Here is a 25317-nt window from a genome sequence, read left to right on the forward strand (position 1 = left end):
AAACCTGCTCACCAAACAGAAGGTTTTCTTTCTTCATCCTGCTTCATACTTGTCATTGTCATTAATCTCTCACTCACACCTTGCTTGCGCATCTATTCGCTTTTTTATAATATCCGGTTGAGCATCCGCCGCCACGGTTCTCCCGATGTCGAGGGCATTTTTATTATCTTCAAGACTACACGTCTACCTCTTTTTTTTTTTTTTTTTTTTTTTTTTTCCCTTTGACTATTCTTTACGATATCTCATTTCAATGTCCTTCCCTCCGCGGTATATTTCCAGTTCGGCGGAGCGGGGAGTATGGTGTGCAAAACTTCGTTCTTCTTGCATTCATGTGCTGGACAGCCATTGCAGGCGATATTGCATAGGGCACCTGGATTGGTTTGTTGGAGAAGATTGATGATCATGTGACCGGAGAACGCTTTGAAAGGACTCGCTCATGTCGTTCTCCCCTTGCGTATTTGCAGAACGCAAGCTCATATAAACAATCGTATTACAGGCTGTAGCCTCGGGTTGGTCCATTCTCAAACATCGCGCAATTTGAAGCATTGGTCTCATTTCTTTTACAAGACCCCCGCTATCACTGGGAGAATCTGGGGTGTCATCAAGTGTCCTGCTCTTCAGTAGGTTCTGCGGGTTTCGTACGCGCAGCAGGAACAGTAGTAGGTGTTGTACTTGTAGCAGGATGACTGGTGATCCTACGGTGGCCCGTCCACTTGATAAACAGACCCACGTCGGCCGTGATCGCCCTCGGGACTCCGCCCAGCGTCCAGCTTTGCTGTACCCACCGAGGGATAGCCCCGCCAGCATCCGAGGTGGTTGCCATCGTCCACTCCACCTGGGCGACGTATTTCCTGCTGCTTCGCGCATCGGAGTTCGAGCGCACGGCAAACGGCAACGAGAGCACCTGCTCGACGCTAGCATAGGACGCAAAGATCGCGTTCCGCGGCGCGCTCGCCGCGATCTTCTCGCGCAGGGCACGCGGGATCGTCTCGACGGGGTCGGCCGTGAGCGGGATCTGGACGGTCACGAAGCCCTTGGCGACGGGGTCCGGCAGGTCGGCGGAGACAAGCAGGCTGATGAAGGTTCGGGGGCTGATCAGGACGCTGGGGTGGAACTTGTGGGTGATGAGATTCACTTGAGCCGTAGGGAACGCCTGCTGTCAGCAATGCAATGTAATGCGATGCGATGCGATAGCGCGTAGCGTAGCGTAGCGTAGCCAAGAATCGAACGTCACCGATCGCACCGGGCGCAAAACTCACCTTGCATCACCACCCGCTCCCACCCATCAATCTCCGGCTCAATCGGCCAGTCCAGCAACCGGTTCAGGGCCGCGACACTGGGCGTGTACGCGCGCTCGTTCTCGGCGTGGTTGTCGCGGAGCCCCGCGCGGAACTCGTCGAAAGAGGCGGAGCCCTCGACCACCGCATCCTCGTGGATGCTCTTCCGGCAGGCCCAGAACTCGTCTTTGCGCGAAGAGGCGGCGCCGGGCGCGGGGCGGAGGGTGCGCCTCCAGAGCTGGACGTTGGCGGTTGCGGGTGGGGAGGGGCGGAGTTTGCGGTCGACTTCGAAGGTTTCGGGGATGGTGTCGGCGAGGAGCGTTTGGGCTTCAGATAGGATGGTGCGGAGGAATTCTTGGATGGAGGGACGAGATGGGGAGGAGGATGAGGACGAGTCGAGGGATGGGTGGGCGGGGAGGGAGGAGAATGGGTGTGGGGTGAGGCGGATGAGAGGGGATGCCATTATGATTATGATTATGATTATGATTATTTTGTTGTTTTATGTAGGGCGGTTTCTGTTGCTCCGATATGGGAGGTATGAGGAGGATGCAAGGAAGATGGAGATGTTGGTTTATTATGGTGGAGATGATGCTGATCCCGGATGGCTATGACCTAGTCGTCTAGCGGCTCTACCGTGTCCTGGATTTCCTGATTGTAGGCAATGAAGAGATCTTGAAAGTGGGAATAAGATGGCTGGCATTGTATTCTAAGTAGCAAATGAGTTCTTCTCGTTTGCTTCGATGGGTATCATTTCACGAGTTCGGGTCAATTGTAGTTTTGAACGCCAGTCACATCAGACCAGATGTAATTAGATAGATGCACATAGCTTCATGCCCAATTGCGTAGCTCAGAGTCATATTAGAATACCCTGTTCCAAGGATGTCTGTAAGAAGGTCACTCACTTAGCATCCTTTCTCTGCTGTCTGAAGTCCTCGAGAGAGGCGGGCCAAAGATGATATGGCAAGATGCACATAGCTACATATATAGAGTGTATGGTTGAGTTTCCACGAGGGTCGAAAGCGACCGGGATTTCCACCCTTGACGCTCTCACATCCCATGCGATGTATTCATAGCGCGCGGACCGCAGGCCCAACACTGCCAGTGTCGAACAACTCGATCAATCCGGCTCCCTGGGCTTCCTCCAAAGCCCAACGGAAACTCATGCCGTAAAGCTCCTTCCATTTTCTTGTCTTTCCAGGGAGAGTCCCCGCGAATTCCCCCCTCATACGCTTCGCCGCACTCTTCTCCGTCTCTATCGCACCATCCCAGCGGTCACGAAGGAGATAAACGGGAGCCTCGCTCGAACGAGATTTCTGGAGCAAAGAAAGCAGGTGTTTCCGACCTGCACCAAGCAGGCGAAGATAGGGCCCAGTGTTGGGCAACGAGAGGAACAGACTTGCTGTGTGGAATGGAGACTGCAATTTGCCGTCCTGATAATCGCGTGACTGGCCAGTACCGTCCCTCCGACTAGCTGACGCGGCGGCTGAAGAAGAGGGAAGATCAGGAAGCGACGCAACACTCAAAGAACCCTTGGCAAGCGACGACGATGATACTAAGAAGCCGGCGCGTACAAGAGCCATAGACTCCAACTGGGTGAGAGTCGAAGCGAAAATGGCCGATTTGTTCCCGATCTCGCGGAGAACCTGGAGGAATTTCTCTGCGGAGTGCGGGCTGATTAGAAACCTAACATCGTCTTGACTCCAAGAGAATCCGTCCTTACTTTTGATGGATGCGTCCAAAACACTGCTTTCTCGCACAAGCCTTTCCCAATCCTCCGCCAGAACTAAGCAATCCCCCAGGCCTGCCGCATCGTTGCCTCTCCCAGGGATTATTAGCCGACGGATGCGACCAGCATTGATCAGATCCACAATCTCCTTTTCCACAGTTGTAGGCGCATCAATCAGGGTGTGGACGTGTGCAACGGAGGCCAGGGGAGGTAGCGACTGGCGTAGGTTGAGCACCTCAGCGATTCGGGTGCTATTCATCCCAGCTCGAGCAGGGATATCCTCGAACATGTTATCGCGAATGTAGCGGATGGCTTGGATCACATTCTCGACCGCAGCCGTCTGTGGCACATATCGGGAGACCCCGATATCAGAGAGCTGTTCTTGAACATAATCTTCCTGGTGTAAGCCATCAAGGCCGTCGAGTTTGGAAGAGCGCGAGGATTGAACGGAGGGTTTCTGGCGTGCGAGTCCAGCGAAGGGCGAGGCGCGAGGCCTCGAAGCTGCAGATTTCTTTCTTTTTTGGATACCAGATACCGGAGCCGATGTGATTCGTAATGGCATGACCCAATGGAGGGGAGCTCGCGCAAAGAGGAACGGCAGCTTCGCTTGATCGGAGTCCTTGTTGTAGACAGTCGTACAGTTCCTGAATGCTATGATAGATATAAGATGACCGGAAGAGGTAGGTGTAGGAGCAGGAAGCGACAAGAATCTGCCTGAGGTATCGCAGTTCAGGTGACGATAAGGGGCAGCGTTATCAGCATGTGACTGCACCCCTCATCAAATGTCAATTGTGTCAATCTGCAACATGAGAGCCAATCAGCAATCAGCATCTAGCTTTGTAACCAATTTAGATGAGATGATCATTCATTCTCAATAATGTGTAATCACTGAGCTTCAGATCACAGGCTACTTCCGTCACTACTTTAGACACTCCTGATAAAGACTATGTGATACAGCCTAATATTTGCTAGTCTAGGCAGACCACGATAATACAATCTCTATAGACAGGGCTGATCCATCCAAAAAAAAAAAAAAAGAAAAGGAGTTGTTGTTTCCATGTCTCCTGTTGGGAAAATCTCCTGATTCCATTGTTCGGTGTCAGGTTTTCCAACCAGGCAGTCCCACCCTTATTTGCTGGTATTGTCATTACATGATTACTGTACTTTTTTTCTTCTTTGCGTTGATTCACATGACGTAGCCATGAAGGAAGACGACATTGTTGCTCCAACTTACTTGCTTCAGCTGATCCGTGGTAAATCTTCATATACTCTTATCTCGCTGCGTTGCGGCTTTTCGATTTTTTGTCTTCTGTGTCATTGATCTTTTCCCTATTCTATCCCTCTCTTGATGTCCCTGCTGGGTTGAGAAACACCTTGAGAGCTCTTCATTTCCCGCCCCTCCTTTTTCCTTCTCTTTCTCACCGACGCATTGCCCTTTTTTCAACCTCTCATTTTTGTTCTCTTCTTTTTTTGGTTCTTTTTTTTTTTTTTGCATAGGGTACGACATACTCAATTAACGCTACGATGACCATTTTCATTGCTTCATTGTATGTCAATTGCTGTGGAGTTGCTGTCTTTTAAGTGTTGGAACACATGGGATACGTGGATCGTGCTAACATATTTCTCGTCCAGATTTCTCCCCTACACCGTGAATTTTCACGATGAGTCCGAAGAGTCCCTCAGTAGCCCTCCGATCTCAAATCCTCCGTCTCAGGCAGTGACACCGGCGCCCAGGACCGCACTCAGCTTGTTTGAACGACAGAATGGTGTCAGCAAGGTGGGTTTGACGCCTGGTGCGACAACTGAACATGAGCGGATCTTCACGTCGGATATCACCAAGGCGGAACAGGAACCGGCAAGTTATCCCTTTCCAACCATGGGGGCTGCCAATGTCAACTCGCTCAGAGAGAGCGAAGCCCATTCTCCCGCTTGGGGTGCCACAACGGTCTTGAATCAGCCGAAGGCTCGACCCGCCATCTCGCCGTCCCCATCGATCCTCAAGCACCAGGAGCCACGTGTTACCGTGATGGAACCTATTCGTGAGAAGACGCCATTGAAAGTTGAGCCCTACAAGGCCCGTCAGCCGGAACCTACTCAGGATCGCAGCGGCAAAACGTCGTTCTCCAAGGCCGAGTGGACAATCGAGACAGCCGAGCAGGGGAATGGTGGTCTGCGCAATGCCGTGCGATCGGCCACAGATGCAGGTCAATTGGAGGACAAGGTGTGGGTGGGCACGCTGGGAATGCCCACGGATGCATTATCCCCCCACACAAAGTCCGCCATCGCTGAACGGCTGGAAGATGAGTACGGATCCTTGACCGTTTATGTCAGCGACGGCGACTTTGACGGGCACTATACCCACTTCTGCAAGACCATTCTCTGGCCTGTGTTTCATTACCAAATCCCCGATAACCCGAAGAGCAAAGCATACGAAGATCATTCTTGGATCTATTACGTGAAAACCAACCAGGCATTCGCCGAGCGCATTGCTCGCAACTGGAAACGCGGCGATTCGATCTGGATTCAGGACTATCACCTGCTGCTCGTCCCTGCGATGCTGCGCAAACTGCTTCCTGATGCCCAGATCGGATTCTTTCTCCACATCGCATTTCCTTCCTCGGAGGTGTTCAGATGCCTGGCGCCTCGTAAAGAGCTGCTTGAGGGTATGCTTGGCGCTAATTTGATTGGGTTCCAGACCGACGAGTATTGCCGACATTTCTTACAAACCTGCAGCCGCATTCTCTGCGTAGAAGCCACTAATGAAGGAATTGAGCTGGAAGACCGCTTCGTCAATGTGGGCACGTTCCCGATTGGCATTGATCCAACTTCCTGGGATAAGCGACGTCAAGCTGCCGATGTTGAGCAGTGGATCAAGACCATTTCGGACAGATACCAAGGGAAACGGTTGATTGTCTCTCGCGATAAGATCGACCAGGTTCGCGGAATTAGGCAGAAGCTGCTGAGCTATGAGCTCTTCCTGAATACATACCCCGAATGGAGAGACAAGGTAAATCCATTTTCTCCTGCTGATACGCCATAGGGTTCTGTGCTGACTCTTTTTGGAAGGTCGTTTTGATTCAAGTTGCCACAAGCACAACTGAGCAACCGGAGCTCGAGGCCATGATTTCCGACATCGCCATGCGGATCAACTCGATGCACTCGACGCTTGCACACCAGCCTTTGGTATTCCTGAAGCAAGATCTTGCTTTCCCTCAATATCTAGCCTTGATCTCGGTTGCGGATGCTTTGATGATCACCAGTTTGCGTGAAGGAATGAATTTGACCAGCCATGAATTCGTCTACTGCCAAGACGGGAAATATGCAAAGTCTGGAAACAAGAAGTACGGATCTCTCATTCTGAGCGAGTTCACTGGAAGCGCATCCATCTTCGGCAACCATGCTTTGCTGGTCAACCCGTGGGACTATCGACAATGTGCGGAAGCCATTAACACTGCATTGACACGGGGCGAAGAGGAGCGGGAGCGGGTGTGGACGCAACTACACCAAGCCGTTCTGAAAAACTCCACAGGGAACTGGGTCAAATCCTTCAACGAGACCTTGCACCGTGTCTGGAATGAGCAGTCTTCACGCGAGATCATGGCTGTGCCACGCTTACCAGTCAACCACGTTGAGGAGATGTATCGCAAATCAGCTCGCCGACTGATCATTGTGGGTTACGAAGGCACTCTTGCCTCCTGGGGCTCCCCGAAGAGCATCATCGTCACGACCCCACAGCGAGCTATTACGACCTTGACGGATCTGACAGAAGATAGCAAGAACGTGGTCTACGTCATGAGCTCAAGGATGCCCGAAGAAATGGAGCGGCTCTTCCGGCGCGTTCCTGGCCTTGGATTGATTGCGGAGAATGGCTGTTTTGTGCGGGAGCCTAACACGGAAGAATGGCTCAAGTTAACCAACAAGGAGCGGACGGACGCTTGGAAGGAAGGAGTCAATCAGATTCTCAGTTACTACCAGGAGCGATCGGAAGGTAGCTGGATTGAAAGACGTCATTGCTCCCTCGTGTTCCACTACGGGTCGGCAGATGATCATGAAGCCGCCTCTCGGCTTGCTTCCGAGTGCGCCAGTCACATCAACGACGCGTGCGCCAGCCAAGGGGTCCATGCCGTGCTGGTCGATGGTGCCCTGGTGGTGGGACCCGCCAACACAAACAAAGCTTCGGCGGCGGAACTGGTATGGCGCGAATGTGTGGAAGCGAGTCAGAAAGATGAGAATGTTCCACGACCGGACTTTTTGCTGGCCATTGGCGACAGCCGTGATGATGAACCTGTGTTCCGTTGGGCCAACAAGTTGAAAAGCGCCAAAGCCGTTGATTATGCAATAACGGTCACGCTGGGATCTCGCAGCACTGAAGCCAAGGCAACATTGACACAAGGAGTTACTGGTAAGTGGTTTCTATCTAGCTCCTATCGGAAGGCGGAAGGCGGAAGGCGCAAAATTTGTACTCTACAGAATAATCTTGCTGACCACAGTCATTTACAGGTGTCCTTTCTTGTCTCGAAAGACTAGCAAATGCCTCCCCGGCACAGTGATATTGGAACGCTCCTGTGATGCTTACGAGGGCATGAAAATACACGGGGGCTCCGCCGTTGGGTAGGTGGGTAGATTGAAATGGGATGATAATGTCGACGCGTTGAAAGAAAGGGGGACAGAAAAAGAGGGAACGGCGTACTGATGGGCGATTTTCATGTTCATATTCTAAGTAAATTAAATATACAAGTTCTTACATAGCATTGAGTGATCAATAGGTATCCAGATAACTCGCAGTTGACTTGCATATCTTACTTCGCATGTAGGTTGGAATTAGTCAGCACTCGGCTGTTCCTCTTGACTACAACTACAAGCAACCGAGGCTTGTTTACTCATCCGAGTAATTAAGTTGATGCGCATTCTGCTACTTCATTCAGCCTCCCGGCATGTTGTTTCTTTTCTTCCACCCAGGTCGGACTCGAACTCTCTCTATGGGAATTGATTGGTTTCATCTAGATTGACCCGCTCTCGATCTCACCTCTACCCCCATCCTCAGTGTCAACAGATAAAGAAATATACTCATCAGAATGAGAGCCCCAGCAGCCAACCAGACCTTTGACGAGGCGATCAAGGTAACCCCGGTGGATCCTTATCGATACTCAGCTGTTTTACGAGATGACTGGTGCATCGGGACTGGTATGTCGTCGACTATGGAATCACATCACCCTACAGCCAAGGGTCCTTCAAGCTAAGAACGATACAGTGCCCCACGGGGGATATACCACGGCGGTTCTGTACCAATTGGCAATCACGCATTTCGCATACACACATCCGACCAGGTACAAGGAGGCGGCCACGCCCATCTCCATGCAGCTTGCGTTCCTGCGCCGCACGGCCGCCGGCCCGGCCTTGCTGAAAGTGCAGGATACAAAGCTCGGAGCGCGCACCAGCACGATCCACGTGGCGCTGCTGCAGCCCAGTGAGAAGAATAAGGATAAGAAGCGAAACACAACCTTGACGGCTAAGTCGTCGCCGTCATCCTGGGACGACGAAGATCTCGAGATCAAAGTCGCCGGTTACATCACGGTGAGCCCGCCCTCGGCCGAAGTGGGCATGTCCGCGCCCACCAAATGGACGCTCCTGCCGGCTGCGATCCCCGGCTCTGGACCGGAGGGCCGCGTGGATCTACAGGCGCTAGGGACGAGCGGCCGAGACGAGCAGTGGGTTCGGCTCGCGGCGCCGTTCCCGCTGTTTCGGCGTGCGACGCAGCATGTGGAGTTCTTCGGGCCTGATCCGGCGCTGGGGAAGCCACGGGTTGTCGACCAGTGGGCGCGGTTTCGGCCTGGGGGGAACACTCAAGGTCGGTGGACGGATGAGGCGGTGGCGTTCCTGGCGGATATGTTCCCGATGGTGCTGGATGGGTTTGACACGGCGGCGACGGAGGGTGGCGGAGAAGCGAAGGACACTGCGACGCAGAAGGGACCACAGGCCCGGTATTGGTATCCGACGGTGACGCTCAACATCGACTTTAAGAAGCGGTTACCGGCGGACGGGGTGGAGTGGCTGTACAGCCGCGTGCAGACACGGTCGGTGCGCAATGGCCGGATGGACCTGGATGTGACTGTGCTGGATGCGCAGGGAGAAGTTGTGGCGCTGAGCAACCAGGTGGGACTGATAGTGGACGCGAGCCGGAACATTGGGGAGCGCAAGTCGAAGATGTAGTTGTAGCGGGTTTGATTCATGTGGATCTATTGCGAGGGTAGAAAGACATCTTTTAAGCGAACTGATCTATAGATATATATAGTATTCATCCCCCTACTTGTTATTTTTTGTTTTGTTTTTTTTTTCATTTGGACCAGAGGAGTGATGTCCGACTACAATGATGGCGCAGCCTGCACCCAAAACGCCATGGCATCCGTCACGACGACCTTCTTCTTCGCCCACTCCAAGTGCGCCCCGGAGCCGCGCGGACTATCGTCCTTGGTCTCTTCCTGCAGGGCCTGCGCGCGCACCCAGTACTTCCTGCCGACGCGGGCCACGACCTTGGCGCGCACGACGACCAGGGCCGGCACACGCAGCGGCCTCTTGTAGCGCACATCCAGCTGGGCGGTGTAGATGGGGCCGCGGGGGTGGTCCGCGGCGGCGGCGGGGGCATGGACGGCAACGGCGAGGGACATGGCCTCGTCGAGGAGGGTCGCGACGATGCCGCCGTGGGCGGTGGAAGGGTGTCCGCTGACGCCGGGGGTGGCCAGATCCAGCAGCAGGATGATATCGGCGGGGTTTGGGGAGGGGTCAGCGGAGGGTGCGGCGGTGGGACTGGGCCAGACGGGGAGTTGTGCTGGCGGGGAGGGGAGGGTGCGGCGGCGCAGGGTCAGACAGTGCGGGATGGTGGAAGGGGTGGCCAGGGTTCCTGCGAAGAAGCCATCTTCGCCGGTGTGTGGCTTGGGGTGTCGCGACCAGGTGCGGATGGGATAGTAGTCGGGGGAATTGAGGAGCGAGTTGGACCAGGGGATGGCGCGGAAGGGATCGAGCAGGGCGGGATCGGAAGTGGGCTCGCTCATGAAGGCATTGGGAGGCGGCGCGGAGGGTGGATGGTCGTCTGCCATGGTTGGTGTGGGAGAGGTGATTATCTCTGTAGGAATTTGGATAAGTGCTTGCTTGTGGGAGTAATGGGATTTTTTTTTATTTTTTTTTTTTTAATTTTTGTTTTTTTTTTTTGGCTTTTATATGTTGGTTTGTTTTTTTCAACTGAAAGTTGTTAACATTGGACAATTGGGGGGGAGGATCAGACCTCGGCTAGGATTCGGGTGAAGAACCACCGCCGATCACGGTGAGATCCGTTATCTTGATCTCTGGGAGACTCCTAAGTCCTAAGTGACTGGGTAAGAGACAGGACAGGAAGAGAGTGAAATAGAAATATCGAGATAGATCGTTGTCTGATTGTATATGGAGATTGAATGGATGAATCTAATTCCTGAAGACAAGGGATGATCAATGACAATAGGAGGGAGTGATTTCTTCATCAGGTGGTTCTCCTGCATACTGGAGGTGTTCATCGGCTGATCAAACATCTAATATCTCCGGGTGATCATAATATGAGATCATTATCCGTTGTTGAGGATAGATCAGTCGCAACGGATTCATATAACTACTCAGTCAACTATGTATGTTGTCAAGTAGAGAGTCGGTTACTACTAACTGACTAGTAGTACTAGTAGTTACTACATACTTGATCCCTGGATGGATCTTTGGGCACCAACAGAAACCCCCCTCAGCGAAAGACATGGCATTCCTCTGTTTGGTATGGGGATCCATCTGGATACTCGGCTAGTAGTTCTCTAGTAGTAGGAATAAATAATATGATACGGAGTTTCCATTTATTGGATTCAATTTTCCCCTATGAATGAATAGTCAAGACTCCATGGTCTCCATTGTCATTTCACTGTTGTCAATCCGTATCCATCCCAGGGACTGTATTATTTGTCAACACTAACAGTAGGTACCTAGTCGGTGGCTACAGAACACAGATAGATAGATAGGCTGCGAAGATTCTTGATACCCAGACTACTACGGAGTTACTCTGTGTACATAGTGCATACTAGGATTTTTACTATCACCATCTACCATGGGTAAATCCAGTTAATCCATAACTAACATAACTAACTAACTAACTGATTGACTACTACTACTACTGTCGAAACTGACGCTAAAGTCGCATTCCTCCTTTGCTCCTGGTTCTTTTTTTTTCCTTATTTTTCTATTTGTTTTCGCTCTATTTTGCTCCATTTTTATTTTTATTTTTATTTTTTCTACCCTGGAAGTTTCCTCAAACTTGCTTCTTGTTTATTATTTCCTCCTCTTTTTAAATCTAAGCCGGTTACTAAAGAGTTCAACTACTTTCCTCTCTCGGTCACTTTCTTCTCTTCTTCTTCTTCTTCTTCTTCTTCCCTCTCCTTTTCTCTATTCCCCCTCCCTCCATCGTCGTCGTCGTTGTCATCATCATCATCATAATCATCAACTATCCTATCCTTCCCCATAGGATTTGCTCTATTCGTAATTCCTCTACTCCCTCTTCATCATCAATTGACTGTCGATCCTCTCTCCACACCATGCGTTCCTTCGCTGTTGTCCTGTCCACTCTGGTGGCTGCCACTGCCGCGACCAGCAGCTACACTCTGCCCGCTGGCTTCAACATCGGCCAGATCCTCCCCGCTGAGCGCAGTATGTTATTATTATTATTTTTTTTTTTCATTACCACTTATTCTCTTTTCATTGTTCTCTGTTTTGTGGTTCTTTTGTTTGTTGTGAGATCAATTGACGCAAAAGTAGCTGACTGGGTGACGATCTGTAGATTCCTGGTGTTTGGCTGAGCGGAACGCTTGCCCGAAGATCTGTGGTGGAACCACCAACAGCAATTCATGTGATCCCGTACGTTCTAAACCACCCTTCTTGGCTTTGTTGTTGTCTCTTTTCTCCTTCTGACCCCGGCGACGAGTAGCAAACTCTGGATTTCGCCTGTGTCTGCAGCAACGGTACCACTGCCAATGTAGAGCCCTACACACAGACCATCCCCTTCTTTGTCTGCCAGGCCACTTTTGCCCAGTGCATTGCTGCTGCGGCTACCCTGGATGACGATGAGAAGTGCAAGGATGCTCAGAAGAAGTGCGGCACTGAGGACCCTTTCTCTTCGGATTCTTCCTCGACCACCACAACCTCCTCCTCCAGTGTTCCCACCGCAACGGAGACGGAGAGCTCCACTGGAAAGCAGGTTGAGACCTCTGCCACTGCCTCGTCCACCACCAGCAGCACCGCCAGCGCTCAGACCAGCAATGCTGCCATCCGCGTGGGCCAGGAGCATTCCACCGGCTTGATGGCGACCGTCTTCTTCTTCGCCGCTCGTCTTTTGCTGTAAATCGGAATGATGTACCATAGCTGTGATCGCAGCAGCAACCCAAACTGAACTCACGGAGATACTCTGGCTTAATCCCTCAACCCTCTCGGTCTAATGCTTCTTTCTTGTCTGTTTTCTCGCGCCAATGTGTTTGGGCGTGCATTGCTCATTACCATGCATCCCGTACTATTCCCCCGTGTTCCTCGTCTCGTAATTGAGCCATTTGTGATATTATGATCCTTTGCATGCATTACACGCTTTTCATGACTTTCTTTAATCGAAGCCTGCAAATACAGTATGCCATGGGATTGGCGCTTCATAATTGACTAATTCATCCGACTATTCCTCATCGATTGTATTGCATCCATCGGCATTAGACCTGGGAGAGGTGTAGAAAGAAAGAAGTACGTAGTAATTCCTTGAAAGAAAGGCTTCCTTCGACGCGAACGCGGTCACGATGATCAACCTGCGCGCAACCCATCGAATTCGCTCAGAATCAATTTTTCTTCATAAAAATACCAGTGTCAAGATGAGAATGAAAGTAATGGTTGATCAATTGAATTATTGAGAACAATTGGTGATACACACACACACACACACTCTCTCTCTCTCTCTCTCATACTTGCGGCCTCCGCAGAGTGTTTGGAGTGCTGCCATTAAAACTCCTTCGCCAAGAGTTTTGCCCACACTGAAATTTCGCCCTTCTCGGCTTCAACTCCTCTATCGATAACTAACTGGCAGCCTCTTTCGCTCTCCACCGCCATCCCATCTCACCCGTTCTCCCTCTCTTTTCCCCTATCGAGATCTTCCGTCTCTTCTCCTTTTCTTCTTTTCTTTTCTTTCCCTCCCCCCTTCGACCCTCGCCCATCATGCCCGCTCCCACCAACACCCTCCTCATTGAGGGTACCTTCACTGAACTCGCCGATGAGTTCGCCCAGTACATTGATGCTCTCCGCAAAAATGAGGGTTCCAGCCTGCAGTCCGAAATCTCCTCTCTCCTTGAGCCCCTTCGCCAGCAAGAACAGTCTGAGGAGGAACCCGACCGAAAGCAACGCGATGAAGTTCTCAAGAAGCTGGTGGCCGCTGCCGCCGTGTTGAATGCGGCTCCCGAGAAGGGTGAGTTTGTGTGTGTGTGTGTGTGTGCGTGGGTGTGGGATGGTCTTTTTTTTTCTTTTTTGTTTTAGAAAGATATACGAGGTTGGACGCAACAGAGGAAGGGAGAAACAAAAAGGACCCCCCAGTTCATCTTGGCTAACTAAGACATATGATTTCCAGAGATCATTTCCGCCTACAACCTTCTTGTGCATCTGGTGCACCAGGCCTCTAACCCTGATATGTTCCTCTCCCGCATCTGCACCTATCTCGCCAAACCCATCACCACCTCGCCTCAGTTCGGCCCCACGCTGGCCATCTCCATCCTGACCACCATCTTCAACACCCTCACTTCCTCCGATTCCAGCCGCTACCACGTTCTCCTGGCCATCGTCGCCGTCATTCGCCAGTCCGGCTCGTCCTACGCCTTCGAGGCCCTGAAGCCCCAGTTGACCGCTCAGCTGCCCACCTGGTTGGCCGCTTGGGAGTTGGATGAGGAGGAGGCCCAGAAGCTGCACCTGGCCGTCGCGGATGCCGCTCAGGCCTCCGGTGACTTCGAGCTGGCCCAGAGCCACGTTGTGCAGGCTCTGCAGACGATCCCCGCCAACGAGTCCTCGAGCAAGGAGGCGCGCGATCTGGCCGTCCGGGCCCTGGCTTCCGCCCTCAAGAGCCCCGCCGTATTCGACTTCACATCGTTGACCGCCGCCGATGCCATCCAGGCCCTTCGCACCAGCGACAGCTCCCTGTTCGAGTTGCTCGAGATCTTCACTGCCGACACCCTGGACGCCTACGAAGACTTCGTCGCGGCCACTCCTCTCGCCTCCATCTCCGGCGGCGTTCTGGCCGATGCCGGCGAGGCTCTGCAGAACAAGCTGCGCCTGTTGACCCTGGCTTCGATCGCCGCCTCGGCCCCCTCTCGCTCCCTGCCCTACGCCACCATCGCTTCGGCTCTGCGCGTGCCCACGGAGGATGTTGAGAAGTGGGTCATCGACACCATCCGTGCCGGTCTGGTCGAGGGTAAGCTGTCGCAGCTGCGCTCCGAGTTCCTGGTGCACCGGGCCACATACCGCGTCTTCGGCGAGAAGCAGTGGGCGGAGGTGCAGGGCCGCCTGATGGTCTGGCGCCGCAGCCTGGAGAACGTGCTGGGCGTTGTCCGCGCCGAGCGCGAGCGCTTCATCCGCGAGAGCCTGCAGGCGGCTACCGAGGAGGCCAACCAGGGCAAGTCGGGCGAGAAGGGCGGCAAGGGCGGAGACCGGAGACGTAACCCTCAGCACCAGCAGCAGCAGCAGCAATCCCAGCCCTCACAACCACAGCAACCCCGGGAAACTGAGTTGGTCGCAGGTGCAGAATAAGCGCGAAATCCTAGAATATTGGAGTTCGTTGTTCTTGGGGGAGACGGGGCAATTATTAGATTTCATATATCCTGACACCCCCCGTTGAAAGCAAGCAAATACAAAAAGCTGAAAAAAGATGGAAAAAGTAATGATCGAGGTGTTCCGTTTTCTTCCTTTTTTTTTTTTTTTCCTTTTTTTCACTACTCTTTTCTTGTCACGTTGATTCTGGATCAGGAGACACCCCCCTGTTTTTCTCTTTTTTAACTCTTGCGCGGTGCAATTATCTCGCTCGTTCCTCTTTCCCCCCACCTCCTGCTCCGGCTACAGTATGTTCATATGGTAGCTATTTGTGTGTTGCTTTAGAGACGGCAGTCTGGATGCATCTTAGTTTAGTATTAGGATTGGGCCAGATCATCAATCACGAATCATGTCATGCTATGCTCTTTTTCTCTCTGTAATGTAGGAAAACCACTTAGTGCATTAGAAGTGATAAGAGTTGTATTCTATGGACGAATCGCTGTCTTTCTAAACAGAGTGGAATGGGGAATGTCTATATAACAATTTAGGGGGGAAACGGTTCACAATATATTCAAACAACGGCGCAGATCTCAACAACAGAGAAAAAAGAACAAAAAAAAGAAACAAGAAATAGGTGAATTTCTCCACTTAGATAGGCTGCATACCCCTCTTCTCCAATCCCTCCTGGATCCGAGCGTACACCTCATCCACAGTCCCCGTAGCAGACGCCGACAGGACCTTGTGCTGTTCCGCGAACGCGCGCACCACAGGCATACTAGTCTCGACAAACACACGGAAGCGCTTGCGGATGGACTCGGCGTTATCGTCATCGCGGCCGGAGGTCTCGCCGCGCTTCAGCAGGCGCGTCTCCATGACCTCCTCAGGACAGTCGAGGAAGAGGGTCATCTCCGACGGACAGACGGTGTCCTCGAAGAAAACGGCCTGGTCGAGCTTGCGCGGGAAACCGTCGACAAGGAAGCGGGCCTTCTTCTTCTGGCCCGTCGTGCTGGGCCCGCCGGCCACGGAGCCTGTGGCCAACGCATCGGCCATGGCGTTCGACAGCAGCGCCACCGTGATCTCCATCGGCACGATCTTGCCCTCGCGGATGTACGTGCGGATGAGGTCGCCGTACTGGCTGCCCTCGCGGACCTGCTCGGCGCGCAGCAGGTCCCCCGCGGACAGGTGCACGAAGCCGTAGTCGCGCACGAGGTTGGCGGATTGCGTGCCCTTGCCGCTGCCGGGGCCGCCCAGCAGGAACACCACGGTCACATCCTCCGGGGAGAAGCGCGGGGTGGTGTTTGTCGAGGTCAGCGGTGGAGTGGGCTGGTGGGGAGGAATGGCGGGGGGGTTCTCCGTGTTGGCCATTTTTGTCTTTGGGGGGTGGTTGTCAAGGAGGAAGGAGGTTTATTGGTCCGAGTGCGGCTTGCGGACGCCGGTGCGCTGTTTCACGAGCAAGATATAGGAGCCGGTACCGATGGCGATGATGGTCACAAATGGGAGGATTTTGAATTGCGAGCGGCCGTATTGGGAGGACTGGGATGATGAGGAGGATGGAGGAGGACGAGGGGAGGAGGGGGAGGAATAGGGGCGGCGGTGATGCTGCAGCTGAGGTTGGTGTTGGTGGGGTCCCGGTGATGATCGCACGGGACGTAGGACAGACAGCAATTGAGCTCGAGTCGGGAGGCTGCTGGACCGGAGAGCACCAGAATAAAACGACATGCCTTGGGAGACGGGGTAGAGAGATTTTAGATCACTCGGGGATTGGTGAGCAAAGATAAAGAGGAACAGAGAGCTGTTGAGATCAGCCTGAAAAGTTGCGGAAGCTGGATGTCTGCTTTGGGACTAGTGTTGATGTCAAGTGACTTTAAGCAGTGTGAAGCTATAGAATAGTCGTATACAACCTCATCAATCGTGGTGCTTTACCGTGGCGAGAGATGACTTCATTACTCTTCTTTCTTCATAATAACACTATCACATCATGAATAGGCAAGCGTTGATAGATGCACTAATGAGCTGTGAATGACCAGATACTACTGACCTAACAATAGAGTGGGCCACTTCACCTATACAGAAACAATAGGAACGATGAAGTGAATGATTTGCATGTAAGTTTATGAGTACTGAGTGACCACAGCCAAAGTGCCTTCTATATAAGTAAAATCAGACTATCTGTTCTGTAATTTCTCATTGCTCTCTCCTCCTCCTCCTCCTCCTCTTTCTCCTCTGTCCTCACCATCTTCCTTCCTCATCTCATCCACTCACCTCTCGCAATGGCAGCTCCAGGTCAGCAAAGTCGTGGGCAACGAGGGGACCGTGGACTCAAATCTGGCCAAGGTAGATGTACACGAGTCTACAGCTCAAACAGCAAGTCTCAGAATTCGAAAGAATCCAACGGCTTCCCTGGAGAGACGTACCCTAGAAGCAACGTAAGGAGACGAATGAACCCATCTCCAGTTCTAGCTTACTTGTTAGAGCTCACATATCTTAAGCAGTCTACTGCTGGCAGAAGAGGACAAAAGACCATTTCGCTCAGCGGAGAGACAAATGGCTTCAAGGTTCGTTGTCCTATGGGCGCTGGGCCGTACCGTCTTGACCTGCTTGGATCTGGACCGGCTGACGATGAATGAAAAAGAGTACCACAAGCTATAGAAGGTCGGAGACGATTACTGTACACACAAACCAAGGAAAACCGAGTCCTTCCACGAGCAAGAAAGTGAACACCCCCAAAGCCAATCCGTGTCACGACGCTGCCAGTGCAGAGAGGATCTCCCGTTCCTGTGAGTTAGCCCCAAGCATCGTCAATCACACGAGGTGCTGAGAATACAGCGATAGTCAAGGAGACTCGGGACAAGCATCTACCATTGAGCACGCCTTTAGCAAACAGCAACACTAGGCAGATCGAAGTCAAGGAAAATCATCCCAGTCCCTCCGGATTGCAGAGCACCCCAAACAATGACTACACGAAAGGAATAGGTTTGGGGGGAGGAAGGATGAGCATGACCACAAAATCTTCGCCGAGACTCTCCCCGTTCCAACGTCTTCCTGGGGAGTTGCGGTGGGCAATCTACGAACACGTCTTTACCGTTCACAGAGTTGAAGTCCTGCGATTAAAGGACAAGGACCCGAAGAAACATGCTAAGAGAGTCCACTACCGCCTCTACCAACGCCAGCTCCGGCCTCGCAACCCTGGCACACAAGTAATTGACAGCCGCAGTCCGCGCTACCCGATTCCCTTCGCGCTCCTACTTACATGCCGCAGCATGTACCGCGATACGCTGTGCTTGTTCTATGCCAGGACGCAGTTCATCTTCAATACTACCCGGACCCTTGCTCGCTTCCTTAAAATTACCAACCAAGACGCGCAACTAGCAGTTCAACACGTCGAGCTCAATCACGTTATGTACAGTGAACCTGCACTGCTACATAATCGTTGGTGGAAGGCCATGAGCGACATGGCGTGGTATAACGCCTGTGATGATCTGAGGGTCTATTGCAAATCACTGAAAGTCTTGCATGTCGACATGTCCATACGGGATTGGCCCATAGATCTCATAGTGGGGGAATTGTGGTCACTGCCCCTTCTTGCATTTGCGCGGTATGGACCGGTCATGGACTGGGTCGATATCCGACTTCACATGCCCAGATTCCAAGAGGACAAACTTGCAGAGGCAGCTCGTGAACTTGAGGAAAAGATCATGAAGCACACAGCCTTTCAGATTCGTCGAGATGAGCGACTGGCCAGAGAATTGGCAGGACCAGTCAAGGCCAAGGTTCTGCGACTTGTTTTCTAGACTGCCGAATCGTAACTGGCCAGCGTGGCGTATCATGAAGCAACACTGAAGGATAAAGATCGGCGGATTCGGTAAATTGTTTAGGGACGATGAGGATCTGCTTTCAGTTCATGGATCGAGGATTATGGCACAAGACAAGGCCTTATCAATAGTGATCAAGCAATGCATATGACCCGGGGGTATCATTTCTCTCCATGGTCAACTTTAGAACTATATGTAAGCTATGGTCCACGATAGGATTTAGTCAAGATCAAGAAGAAAACTTATATGTCTCCATATAAACTAAAGCTAAATGAATCATAAAGGGCTCAATGTCAATGGACTGGCGTCTTCAGCGAAATTACAGGACTTTGGAAGGAGTTCAATCCAAGCATCGACTGAATAACTACACAGTATATGGAGATAGGCCGGATGCCGGCAAGTGCAACAAAGCCCATATCGACTATCCGCAGATCCACATCGCTTGGTATCCTTGGCTTATCTTTTCGATCGTCGCGTCGCGACTCGTTCCAACAGGAGGAGGAGGTAGGCAGTGATTGTTTGAAGACTCCATAACCGGTATTTGAATATGGTCAAGCCTTCTCCTGTGCACCAAAGGTCATTCTATGATGAAGGGACGATCTAGAACCTGGGCTGACGACCACACCGTTCCTTATGGAGTCTTTATAGATTTTCGCGCCAAACCTAGGCTATCGCTTCTCAGTTGTCGAGAGTCGACTCTTGCTTCACCGGCAAGTTGCACATCCGATTCGATACAGCTTTGGGACTGTGATACGAGGATGCCGCGCGGAAATTATGACTAGACCTTCTACCGAGAACTGATAGACTCATTATCAAGACCTGTTGCACATTCATAAACAACTTCACATTGACTCGTAAAGCTGCAGTACTCATGGATCCTACTCCAGAGCAGAGAGCGCATGCAGTGATTCGGCGATGACAAGAATCTTCAAACAGTTGAAACTATACCATCCAGCCTCCAGAACCACAACCTAAATTTCAGCTAACAACCGTCCTGCGGTTCAAGCAGCATAGCCAGCAATGGGTGGTTCTCGCAGGGTCTTCGGCATGTACGCAAGAGCCTCCGCCAACCCAACGAGCAACAGTCCTTCAGTCCCGAGAAAGTCGTCTAATCCAAGTTGTGGCGGAAGTAGCCGCCCACACACATCATCGAGGTTCAACCGTGACGGATCGCCTGGGCCGTCATGGGTGAGCGCGTCGACCGCCAGTGCCCACGCGAGTGGATTATACAACACGCCTTCATGCGTGTAAATGCCCCCTGCGGGCTTGGAACCGCAGACCGTCTGCACTTGGTTGTTCGACACGCCAACCGCCCGAGCATCTCCGAGAATGGCGGACGCTTGGCTCCCGCTCATCGGCTGCACGATCTCATCGAACGAAGAGTAGATTGTGGTTGTGGGAACGTATGCGGAATCTCCTCCGTCGGCCCGCAGCGTGCTGATAAATTCGCTGTCCCAAGCTTGTTGCCAGAGCGCAGGACTGCAGAGGAGAGACTTGAGCCACGGGCACGCGAGCGAGCTTGCCACTGTCCCGTGGAAATCGGGACTGATGGCAATGAAATCGTCAACCACATCTCGGGTCGTTGGCCAGTATTTCAGGGCCCATTGGGTATCAGGCCCACCCTGGGACCAGGAGATAACCGCGACGTTTGACCCTGTGAGAGCCGAGATGTAGTTGATTGCATAAGCGACGTACTCGGCGTTGATTTGAATGTCGTTCAGTGAGGCTTGGGGGATGTTGAGCCAGACCACGTCAACGTTGGTGGCACTTCCAAGCTTCGCGAAGCTGAAGTGGTATGTTGTGCCTGCAGGGGTGGCTGTTCCGGGGACCAAGATGACTGGTTTCTTTCCGTTCTTTCCATACCCGAATGAGCTGGGGATATAGATTGCCGCTCGCAATGCTTTCTCAGCAACAGAGTAAGGAACATCCCCTGGTGCCTTGGCTGGGTAGATGATTTGATTATTCAGAACAGGGTTCCGATTGTTGATCGAATTGAGTTCTTGCTTGAGGTACCCATTGAGAAGGGAGAGAATATCAGCAGGTACGAGTCCTATCCTGACAATCTCGCGGGCCAATCTTAGGAAATCAGGTGTGCCATCTGAAAAGACGGACTGAAGCTTCTTGAACGCCCTTTCGACAGACTCATCCCCCTTGGTCGTCTGCTTGCGCTGGGTCTCGTCGATCCCAGACACAATTGATGAGACGGTGGTGGTTATCTGGGTATCATTGATTGCCGGGTCATTAGCCACAGCTGACAAGGTCGAGACGAGGCCCTGGTCCGAAGCTGTCGATGCTGTATCACTAGGTAGAGCTGCACCTGAAGTGACAGGGCTCAAGATCGCACCGCAAAGGAGAGCTGCCTCCAGGAATGAACTCCACTTCATTTTGACCCAGGCGACACTGAATGCACAACACTACAAGAAGACGGCCGCCTAACATGAGCCATCTTCAAGGGGAGAGGGTCAATTTATCCTGTCTCCTGCCTTCGATGGAGAAGTCGATCTCCCCTCCTCTCCTCCATCCCCATCCTCCACCACCTGGTGGAGTGCCTCGGTCTTGCTGACATGTCTCACGTTCGGACTCTACCATCAATATCTTCACGGTTAATAAGTTGCGATTCAATCGTTCATTCGCCGCTATTCAAATGCGTATGACCATAGAATGACCAGTCAGATAGGCGCCCGGAGGTAAAACTAGCGTCCATGGGAAAGCTGAGCACAAGGAATTCAGGGGTTGAGGCCAGCGATAGGATAGTGAGCCAGCATACTTTCCTCATTCACCATCTACTTAGTGTCCACTCCAAAGTTCCTGTTCACTCAGGTGGATCTTCACGGGAGGTTCCAGTTTTCGCGAGGTGATCACTTCACCAAGAGGCAAGAAGCAGGTTCGCCAAGACAGCAGGACAGCTCGACGCAATGCTAAAGATCCTTACCCCAATCTAATACACTTTGTCCCGCATCCTTTCGGTCCACTGCCTGGGGAAACTGGATGTAACTGCGCAATCAAGTCTTCCGTATGGGTCAAAATTTTTTCACATGTGGTCGGCACTTGTAACTGGGGTAATGCCGGGGCTTTTCAATCCTGGGGTCAGTATTCCCCCGCATTGGAAAGAGATTAGCGTTGGTGGATTGAAGATGCTCGCCAGCAACAGTGTAGTTTGCTTTTGTGTTTTGGTTACTGAGGACATCGAAATGACTGGACATTTGTCAATCTCATCGGATTCTGGAATAATCTTCAGAGCCACGCCCCGGTTGACGATCCAAGACCACCTGTGAACAGTCAGTATTACCAGTTACAACGATCTTCAGTTGAGTTAGCCTTGGTTCGGAATGTCCGGTCATGCATGTAAGCTTAAAGCAAGATTGATTATGAGAGCAGAAATGTTGTATGAGTGCAGGTCATTAGAACCCTCGCGACTCTCCCTATGACACCAGCTGCAATATCCCATCGGACCTCCCGCAGAGAAGGCTTTCTCTCATTTTGATGAGCCATTTCCCCCATTTGCTCACTTACAAGTTGGAGAAGAGAAACTCAAAATAGGGTGGACTTGTGGAGAAACAAGAAGGATGTTATTGAAAGCATGTGATAGCCAGCGCATCGTCGACTTCGACACGATGAAAAGTGACGACAGCTGCCATGGTGGAGCAGATAACAAGCAATGGCATTGAACTCAGATGATCGTATATACAGCGGAAATGTCAGTCTGTCTTTTGCAGGGTACTCGGATTATGCGCCACTCTGTGCCCGTGTTGGTCCTGGAAGATGACCTAGACACCGCAAATAGTCAGCCTCTGCACTTTACTTTCTTGTTCAAGACAGCTGCAGCACTGCAGGCAGGGTGCTTCTCCGTACCTTGGGGGGATTAGCAACATTTTCCTCGCGCGCCTCGGCCTGATCCATCACGATCTTTTCAACCTGAGGAGAATTATGTATCAGCAAGAGGATTGGGGAATCTCCCCAGCAGAAAAGAGATATCATCAAAGGATAGGGTTCGGTACCTCTCCTTCGTGCGATCCGCCCCGGTACCGGGTCCACACGTCGTCGCCGACATTGATATCTTCACCTCTTTTGTCTTTGACTCTTTCGACTGACATATCGCTCTCTTGGTGTGACTCGATATTATGTGATTGTTTTCGTTGCTGACTGACTATGGAAGATAGATGGATGGATAGGGCTAGGTAACAGAAAACAACACAGGCTGATATATCGCAATAATGGTTATGATGTCCTAGTTCGGTAATGTTGATGTCACCCTATATTCGATATCAGCATGGCAGTCCCTTCAACCCTGGATAGACACCAGCCTAGAAGATGAAGATATGCTGATGGACTCGTTAGTATAAGAAGCAATGTTGACAACATATTGTGGCATTTTGCGCAGGACCTGCTGCCTTAGGTGTACACCGAAACAAATAATTCCATTACTATGGGCTCTAAATAAGATCAGATTCGAACTCTGTTGATATGAGCGTGGGAAATAGAAGAACCCATGGCATTTACTTGCAGATCGAGTTTCGACTTGAAGGAGATACTACGCGAATCACATGATTCAGCCTCACGTGGTTCATGCGATGAAGGGTACTACAGAGTACTACTATGGAGTATGGACCTGCCCACTTGACTAGCACCATCAACCGATCCACGACAGATCATGGAAAAATGGTCGATATCAGATAGTCAGGCCGATGGTTCCTCAAGCCTAAAACATGGGTGCAGGAAACATCCTTGGCTGAACTCGCAATACAACATCGCATGCTCTGCGCTTCTATCTTTCATAATCATAGCACAAATACCTACCCTTTATAGTGCTTACAACAAGAATACGGTCAAGTGTCAGTCCATCAACCAGCAAAGGAAGGTACCGAGCAGTCAGCAGTATCTACAGCGACGAGTTCCAATATTGTGGTGCAGCAGACTATTTCAATAATGTTAGGAGTAGGCAGGTTGATCTGTCTCACAATGTTGCACTCTGCAGAATAATGGATTATAGTTGCAACCTGAAGTGAGGTCAAGGTCAACAACGACCACACAGACCATCATTGGGGTTCCAGTTTCCACTGATATCGGTCTCTTTCCGAGGGATTCAGTATCAGTACATAGTTGCACACTATGAGAGTCGTCGAGCTCTTGGCTGGCGAGCATCATCATCATCATCATCATTAACAACTACTACTACTAAAAGACATATCTGCCAAATACTCAGTGTTCCGAAAAAAAAAAAAATTAGGAGTAAAGTGAACAGCTGGCGCTTTCAGCCTACCGAGTCAGTGTCCTCGATTGAGGGTTGAAGCAAGGGTTGGGAAAGTTGGCGTTACATTCGGAGCCTTGTTGTATGTAGGTACCCCTGGTAGACGGGATAGGATACCTATGGAGCATCACTTTCTGAAACATATGAGCACCCTGCTCTTGATATATGTCGGATGTTTCCGTCTGCTTTCTCTTTATCTTGCAAAAGGAATAAAGGATATGTTAGCAATTTGGCATTCACCTGGATAGTTATTGACTTGAACCACGTGGTATATGATCCACAGGGACAGGTTGCTGGATCGAAAGGATCTGGATGCAAACAAACACTGTGTGTTTCAATGTGGCTGAGGGCTTGCATATTTCTCAAATACAAAGGACAATCAATTGAAACCAGTCCGCATCCGAAGAGGACGTCAAGTATCTATCTCATTGCCGCTGTCATTGTCTATTATCATCCGTGTTCATGGAAACCATTGTTGGACCAGATCTTAGGATTGATCTTCGAGTTAATCCGAGTGTTTTTCTTGGACAATTTGAGGTAAGATAATCTCCGTGCTTCTACTACTAATCTTCGGCAGATGGTGACATGTAGTACAAATCAGCGCCACAGATGTACGGACTACGGTGAAGAATTGGGCAGAGTATGGAGTAGAACAGTGTATACTATGAGTCTCTACAATAATCATGAGGTAGTGATGCTACACAGTCACAATAATAATGGGCAAGTGTATCATCCCTTTATTGCAAGCGTATGCACTATGCAGTAGGTATGTAGATACCTAGTGGGTATGTACTTATGTAGGGTTGTTTCGACTCGGATTAAACATTGCTAGAGTAGATGTACCTTGATTCTTTCTTATTCTCATAACAATTGGTAATCTCTTGATAACTGCTACTACTACTAAGTACTCTACTACGACTTCTACTACAACTAGTAGTACTCTGTAGATACTACTAGATATATTATTGTCTAGCAAGAAAGCCAAGGCTGACATCGCCCTGAGTGCAACAGTTCCGGCGGTGATAAAATTACAATTACCTGATTTGAGAGTAGTGACTACCACCGTTGCACCCATGGAGTGTCACACATACCACTCACCACCTGTCCGCAAAATTATACCAAGGGGAAAAAAAATAAATAAATAAAAACCAGCCACAGTGAGGAATCTGGCACCCATTTCAACACTCAATAGTCAGCAGGAATGTCCATTTCGGTGGGCAGATAGATAGGATCATACTCATCGACTTCTCTCTGTCCAAAAAATATGTTGGAAGGTGTATAGGAACAGATGGTGGCACCAGTATTGAAACAGTCATGACAAAACCGAGACATCATCCAGGAGGTTGGATTACGTATGCTGGCAGAGGAATGTAACTCTGATGGCTGATCACCACTGCACTGGGGCTTGGATGGACAGGACCAGGCTGATAA

At 51.1% G+C, this 25317-nt stretch overlaps 11 protein-coding genes across 11 annotated transcripts, besides 17 other annotated features; 5 read left to right on the forward strand and 6 right to left on the reverse strand.

Moving 5' to 3' along the window:
* The first annotated feature begins 190 nt into the window (after positions 1-190).
* Positions 191-216: a microsatellite.
* Positions 191-217: a microsatellite.
* Positions 218-601: 384 nt separating this feature from the next.
* On the reverse strand, positions 602-1740 carry ACLA_005620 (SRPBCC family protein; the record flags this gene model as incomplete). Its single annotated transcript, XM_001273231.1, has 2 exons — positions 602-1134; positions 1260-1740. 2 exons carry the CDS (start codon positions 1738-1740, stop codon positions 602-604), a joined length of 1014 nt encoding a protein of 337 aa, XP_001273232.1.
* Positions 1163-1192: a microsatellite.
* Positions 1196-1217: a microsatellite.
* Positions 1739-1766: a microsatellite.
* A 578-nt stretch (positions 1767-2344) lies between these two features.
* ACLA_005630 (Stk19 family serine/threonine-protein kinase) lies at positions 2345-3565 on the reverse strand (the record flags this gene model as incomplete). Its single annotated transcript, XM_001273232.1, has 1 exon — positions 2345-3565. The coding sequence occupies one exon, from the start codon at positions 3563-3565 to the stop codon at positions 2345-2347; it is 1221 nt and encodes a 406-aa protein (XP_001273233.1).
* Positions 3566-4527: 962 nt separating this feature from the next.
* Positions 4528-7553, forward strand: ACLA_005640 (putative alpha,alpha-trehalose phosphate synthase subunit TPS3; the record flags this gene model as incomplete). The annotated part of the gene is made up of 4 exons (XM_001273233.1): positions 4528-4550; positions 4636-6010; positions 6070-7405; positions 7504-7553. The coding sequence occupies 4 exons, from the start codon at positions 4528-4530 to the stop codon at positions 7551-7553; spliced, it is 2784 nt and encodes a 927-aa protein (XP_001273234.1).
* A 525-nt stretch (positions 7554-8078) lies between these two features.
* ACLA_005650 (thioesterase family protein) lies at positions 8079-9213 on the forward strand (the record flags this gene model as incomplete). Its single annotated transcript, XM_001273234.1, has 2 exons — positions 8079-8187; positions 8255-9213. The coding sequence occupies 2 exons, from the start codon at positions 8079-8081 to the stop codon at positions 9211-9213; spliced, it is 1068 nt and encodes a 355-aa protein (XP_001273235.1).
* Positions 9214-9365: 152 nt separating this feature from the next.
* On the reverse strand, positions 9366-10097 carry ACLA_005660 (thioesterase family protein; the record flags this gene model as incomplete). Its single annotated transcript, XM_001273235.1, has 1 exon — positions 9366-10097. The coding sequence occupies one exon, from the start codon at positions 10095-10097 to the stop codon at positions 9366-9368; it is 732 nt and encodes a 243-aa protein (XP_001273236.1).
* Positions 10098-10166: 69 nt separating this feature from the next.
* Positions 10167-10208: a microsatellite.
* Positions 10167-10209: a microsatellite.
* Positions 10210-11138: 929 nt separating this feature from the next.
* Positions 11139-11173: a microsatellite.
* A 102-nt stretch (positions 11174-11275) lies between these two features.
* Positions 11276-11299: a microsatellite.
* Positions 11300-11406: 107 nt separating this feature from the next.
* Positions 11407-11437: a microsatellite.
* Positions 11407-11438: a microsatellite.
* Positions 11439-11467: 29 nt separating this feature from the next.
* Positions 11468-11508: a microsatellite.
* A 92-nt stretch (positions 11509-11600) lies between these two features.
* ACLA_005670 (uncharacterized protein) lies at positions 11601-12403 on the forward strand (the record flags this gene model as incomplete). Its single annotated transcript, XM_001273236.1, has 3 exons — positions 11601-11712; positions 11843-11919; positions 11990-12403. 3 exons carry the CDS (start codon positions 11601-11603, stop codon positions 12401-12403), a joined length of 603 nt encoding a protein of 200 aa, XP_001273237.1.
* Positions 12404-13251: 848 nt separating this feature from the next.
* ACLA_005680 (PCI domain protein) lies at positions 13252-14826 on the forward strand (the record flags this gene model as incomplete). Its single annotated transcript, XM_001273237.1, has 2 exons — positions 13252-13498; positions 13658-14826. 2 exons carry the CDS (start codon positions 13252-13254, stop codon positions 14824-14826), a joined length of 1416 nt encoding a protein of 471 aa, XP_001273238.1.
* Positions 13506-13535: a microsatellite.
* A 648-nt stretch (positions 14827-15474) lies between the features above and the next one.
* Positions 15475-16191, reverse strand: ura6 (uridylate kinase ura6; the record flags this gene model as incomplete). Its single annotated transcript, XM_001273238.1, has 1 exon — positions 15475-16191. The coding sequence occupies one exon, from the start codon at positions 16189-16191 to the stop codon at positions 15475-15477; it is 717 nt and encodes a 238-aa protein (XP_001273239.1).
* A 178-nt stretch (positions 16192-16369) lies between these two features.
* Positions 16370-16407: a microsatellite.
* A 613-nt stretch (positions 16408-17020) lies between these two features.
* Positions 17021-17050: a microsatellite.
* Positions 17051-17816: 766 nt separating this feature from the next.
* ACLA_005700 (uncharacterized protein) lies at positions 17817-18617 on the forward strand (the record flags this gene model as incomplete). The annotated part of the gene is made up of 1 exon (XM_001273239.1): positions 17817-18617. The coding sequence occupies one exon, from the start codon at positions 17817-17819 to the stop codon at positions 18615-18617; it is 801 nt and encodes a 266-aa protein (XP_001273240.1).
* A 1022-nt stretch (positions 18618-19639) lies between these two features.
* On the reverse strand, positions 19640-21022 carry ACLA_005710 (putative lipase; the record flags this gene model as incomplete). The annotated part of the gene is made up of 1 exon (XM_001273240.1): positions 19640-21022. One exon carries the CDS (start codon positions 21020-21022, stop codon positions 19640-19642), a length of 1383 nt encoding a protein of 460 aa, XP_001273241.1.
* A 1314-nt stretch (positions 21023-22336) lies between these two features.
* On the reverse strand, positions 22337-22732 carry ACLA_005720 (DUF2945 domain-containing protein; the record flags this gene model as incomplete). The annotated part of the gene is made up of 3 exons (XM_001273241.1): positions 22337-22405; positions 22491-22553; positions 22637-22732. The coding sequence occupies 3 exons, from the start codon at positions 22730-22732 to the stop codon at positions 22337-22339; spliced, it is 228 nt and encodes a 75-aa protein (XP_001273242.1).
* A 1045-nt stretch (positions 22733-23777) lies between these two features.
* Positions 23778-23798: a microsatellite.
* Positions 23799-24773: 975 nt separating this feature from the next.
* Positions 24774-24842: a microsatellite.
* Positions 24843-25317: the final 475 nt, after the last annotated feature.

This window comes from Aspergillus clavatus, genomic scaffold, assembly GCF_000002715.2.
Source record: "Aspergillus clavatus NRRL 1 1099423829797 genomic scaffold, whole genome shotgun sequence".
In the NCBI taxonomy this organism is placed as follows: Eukaryota; Fungi; Ascomycota; class Eurotiomycetes; order Eurotiales; family Aspergillaceae; genus Aspergillus; species Aspergillus clavatus.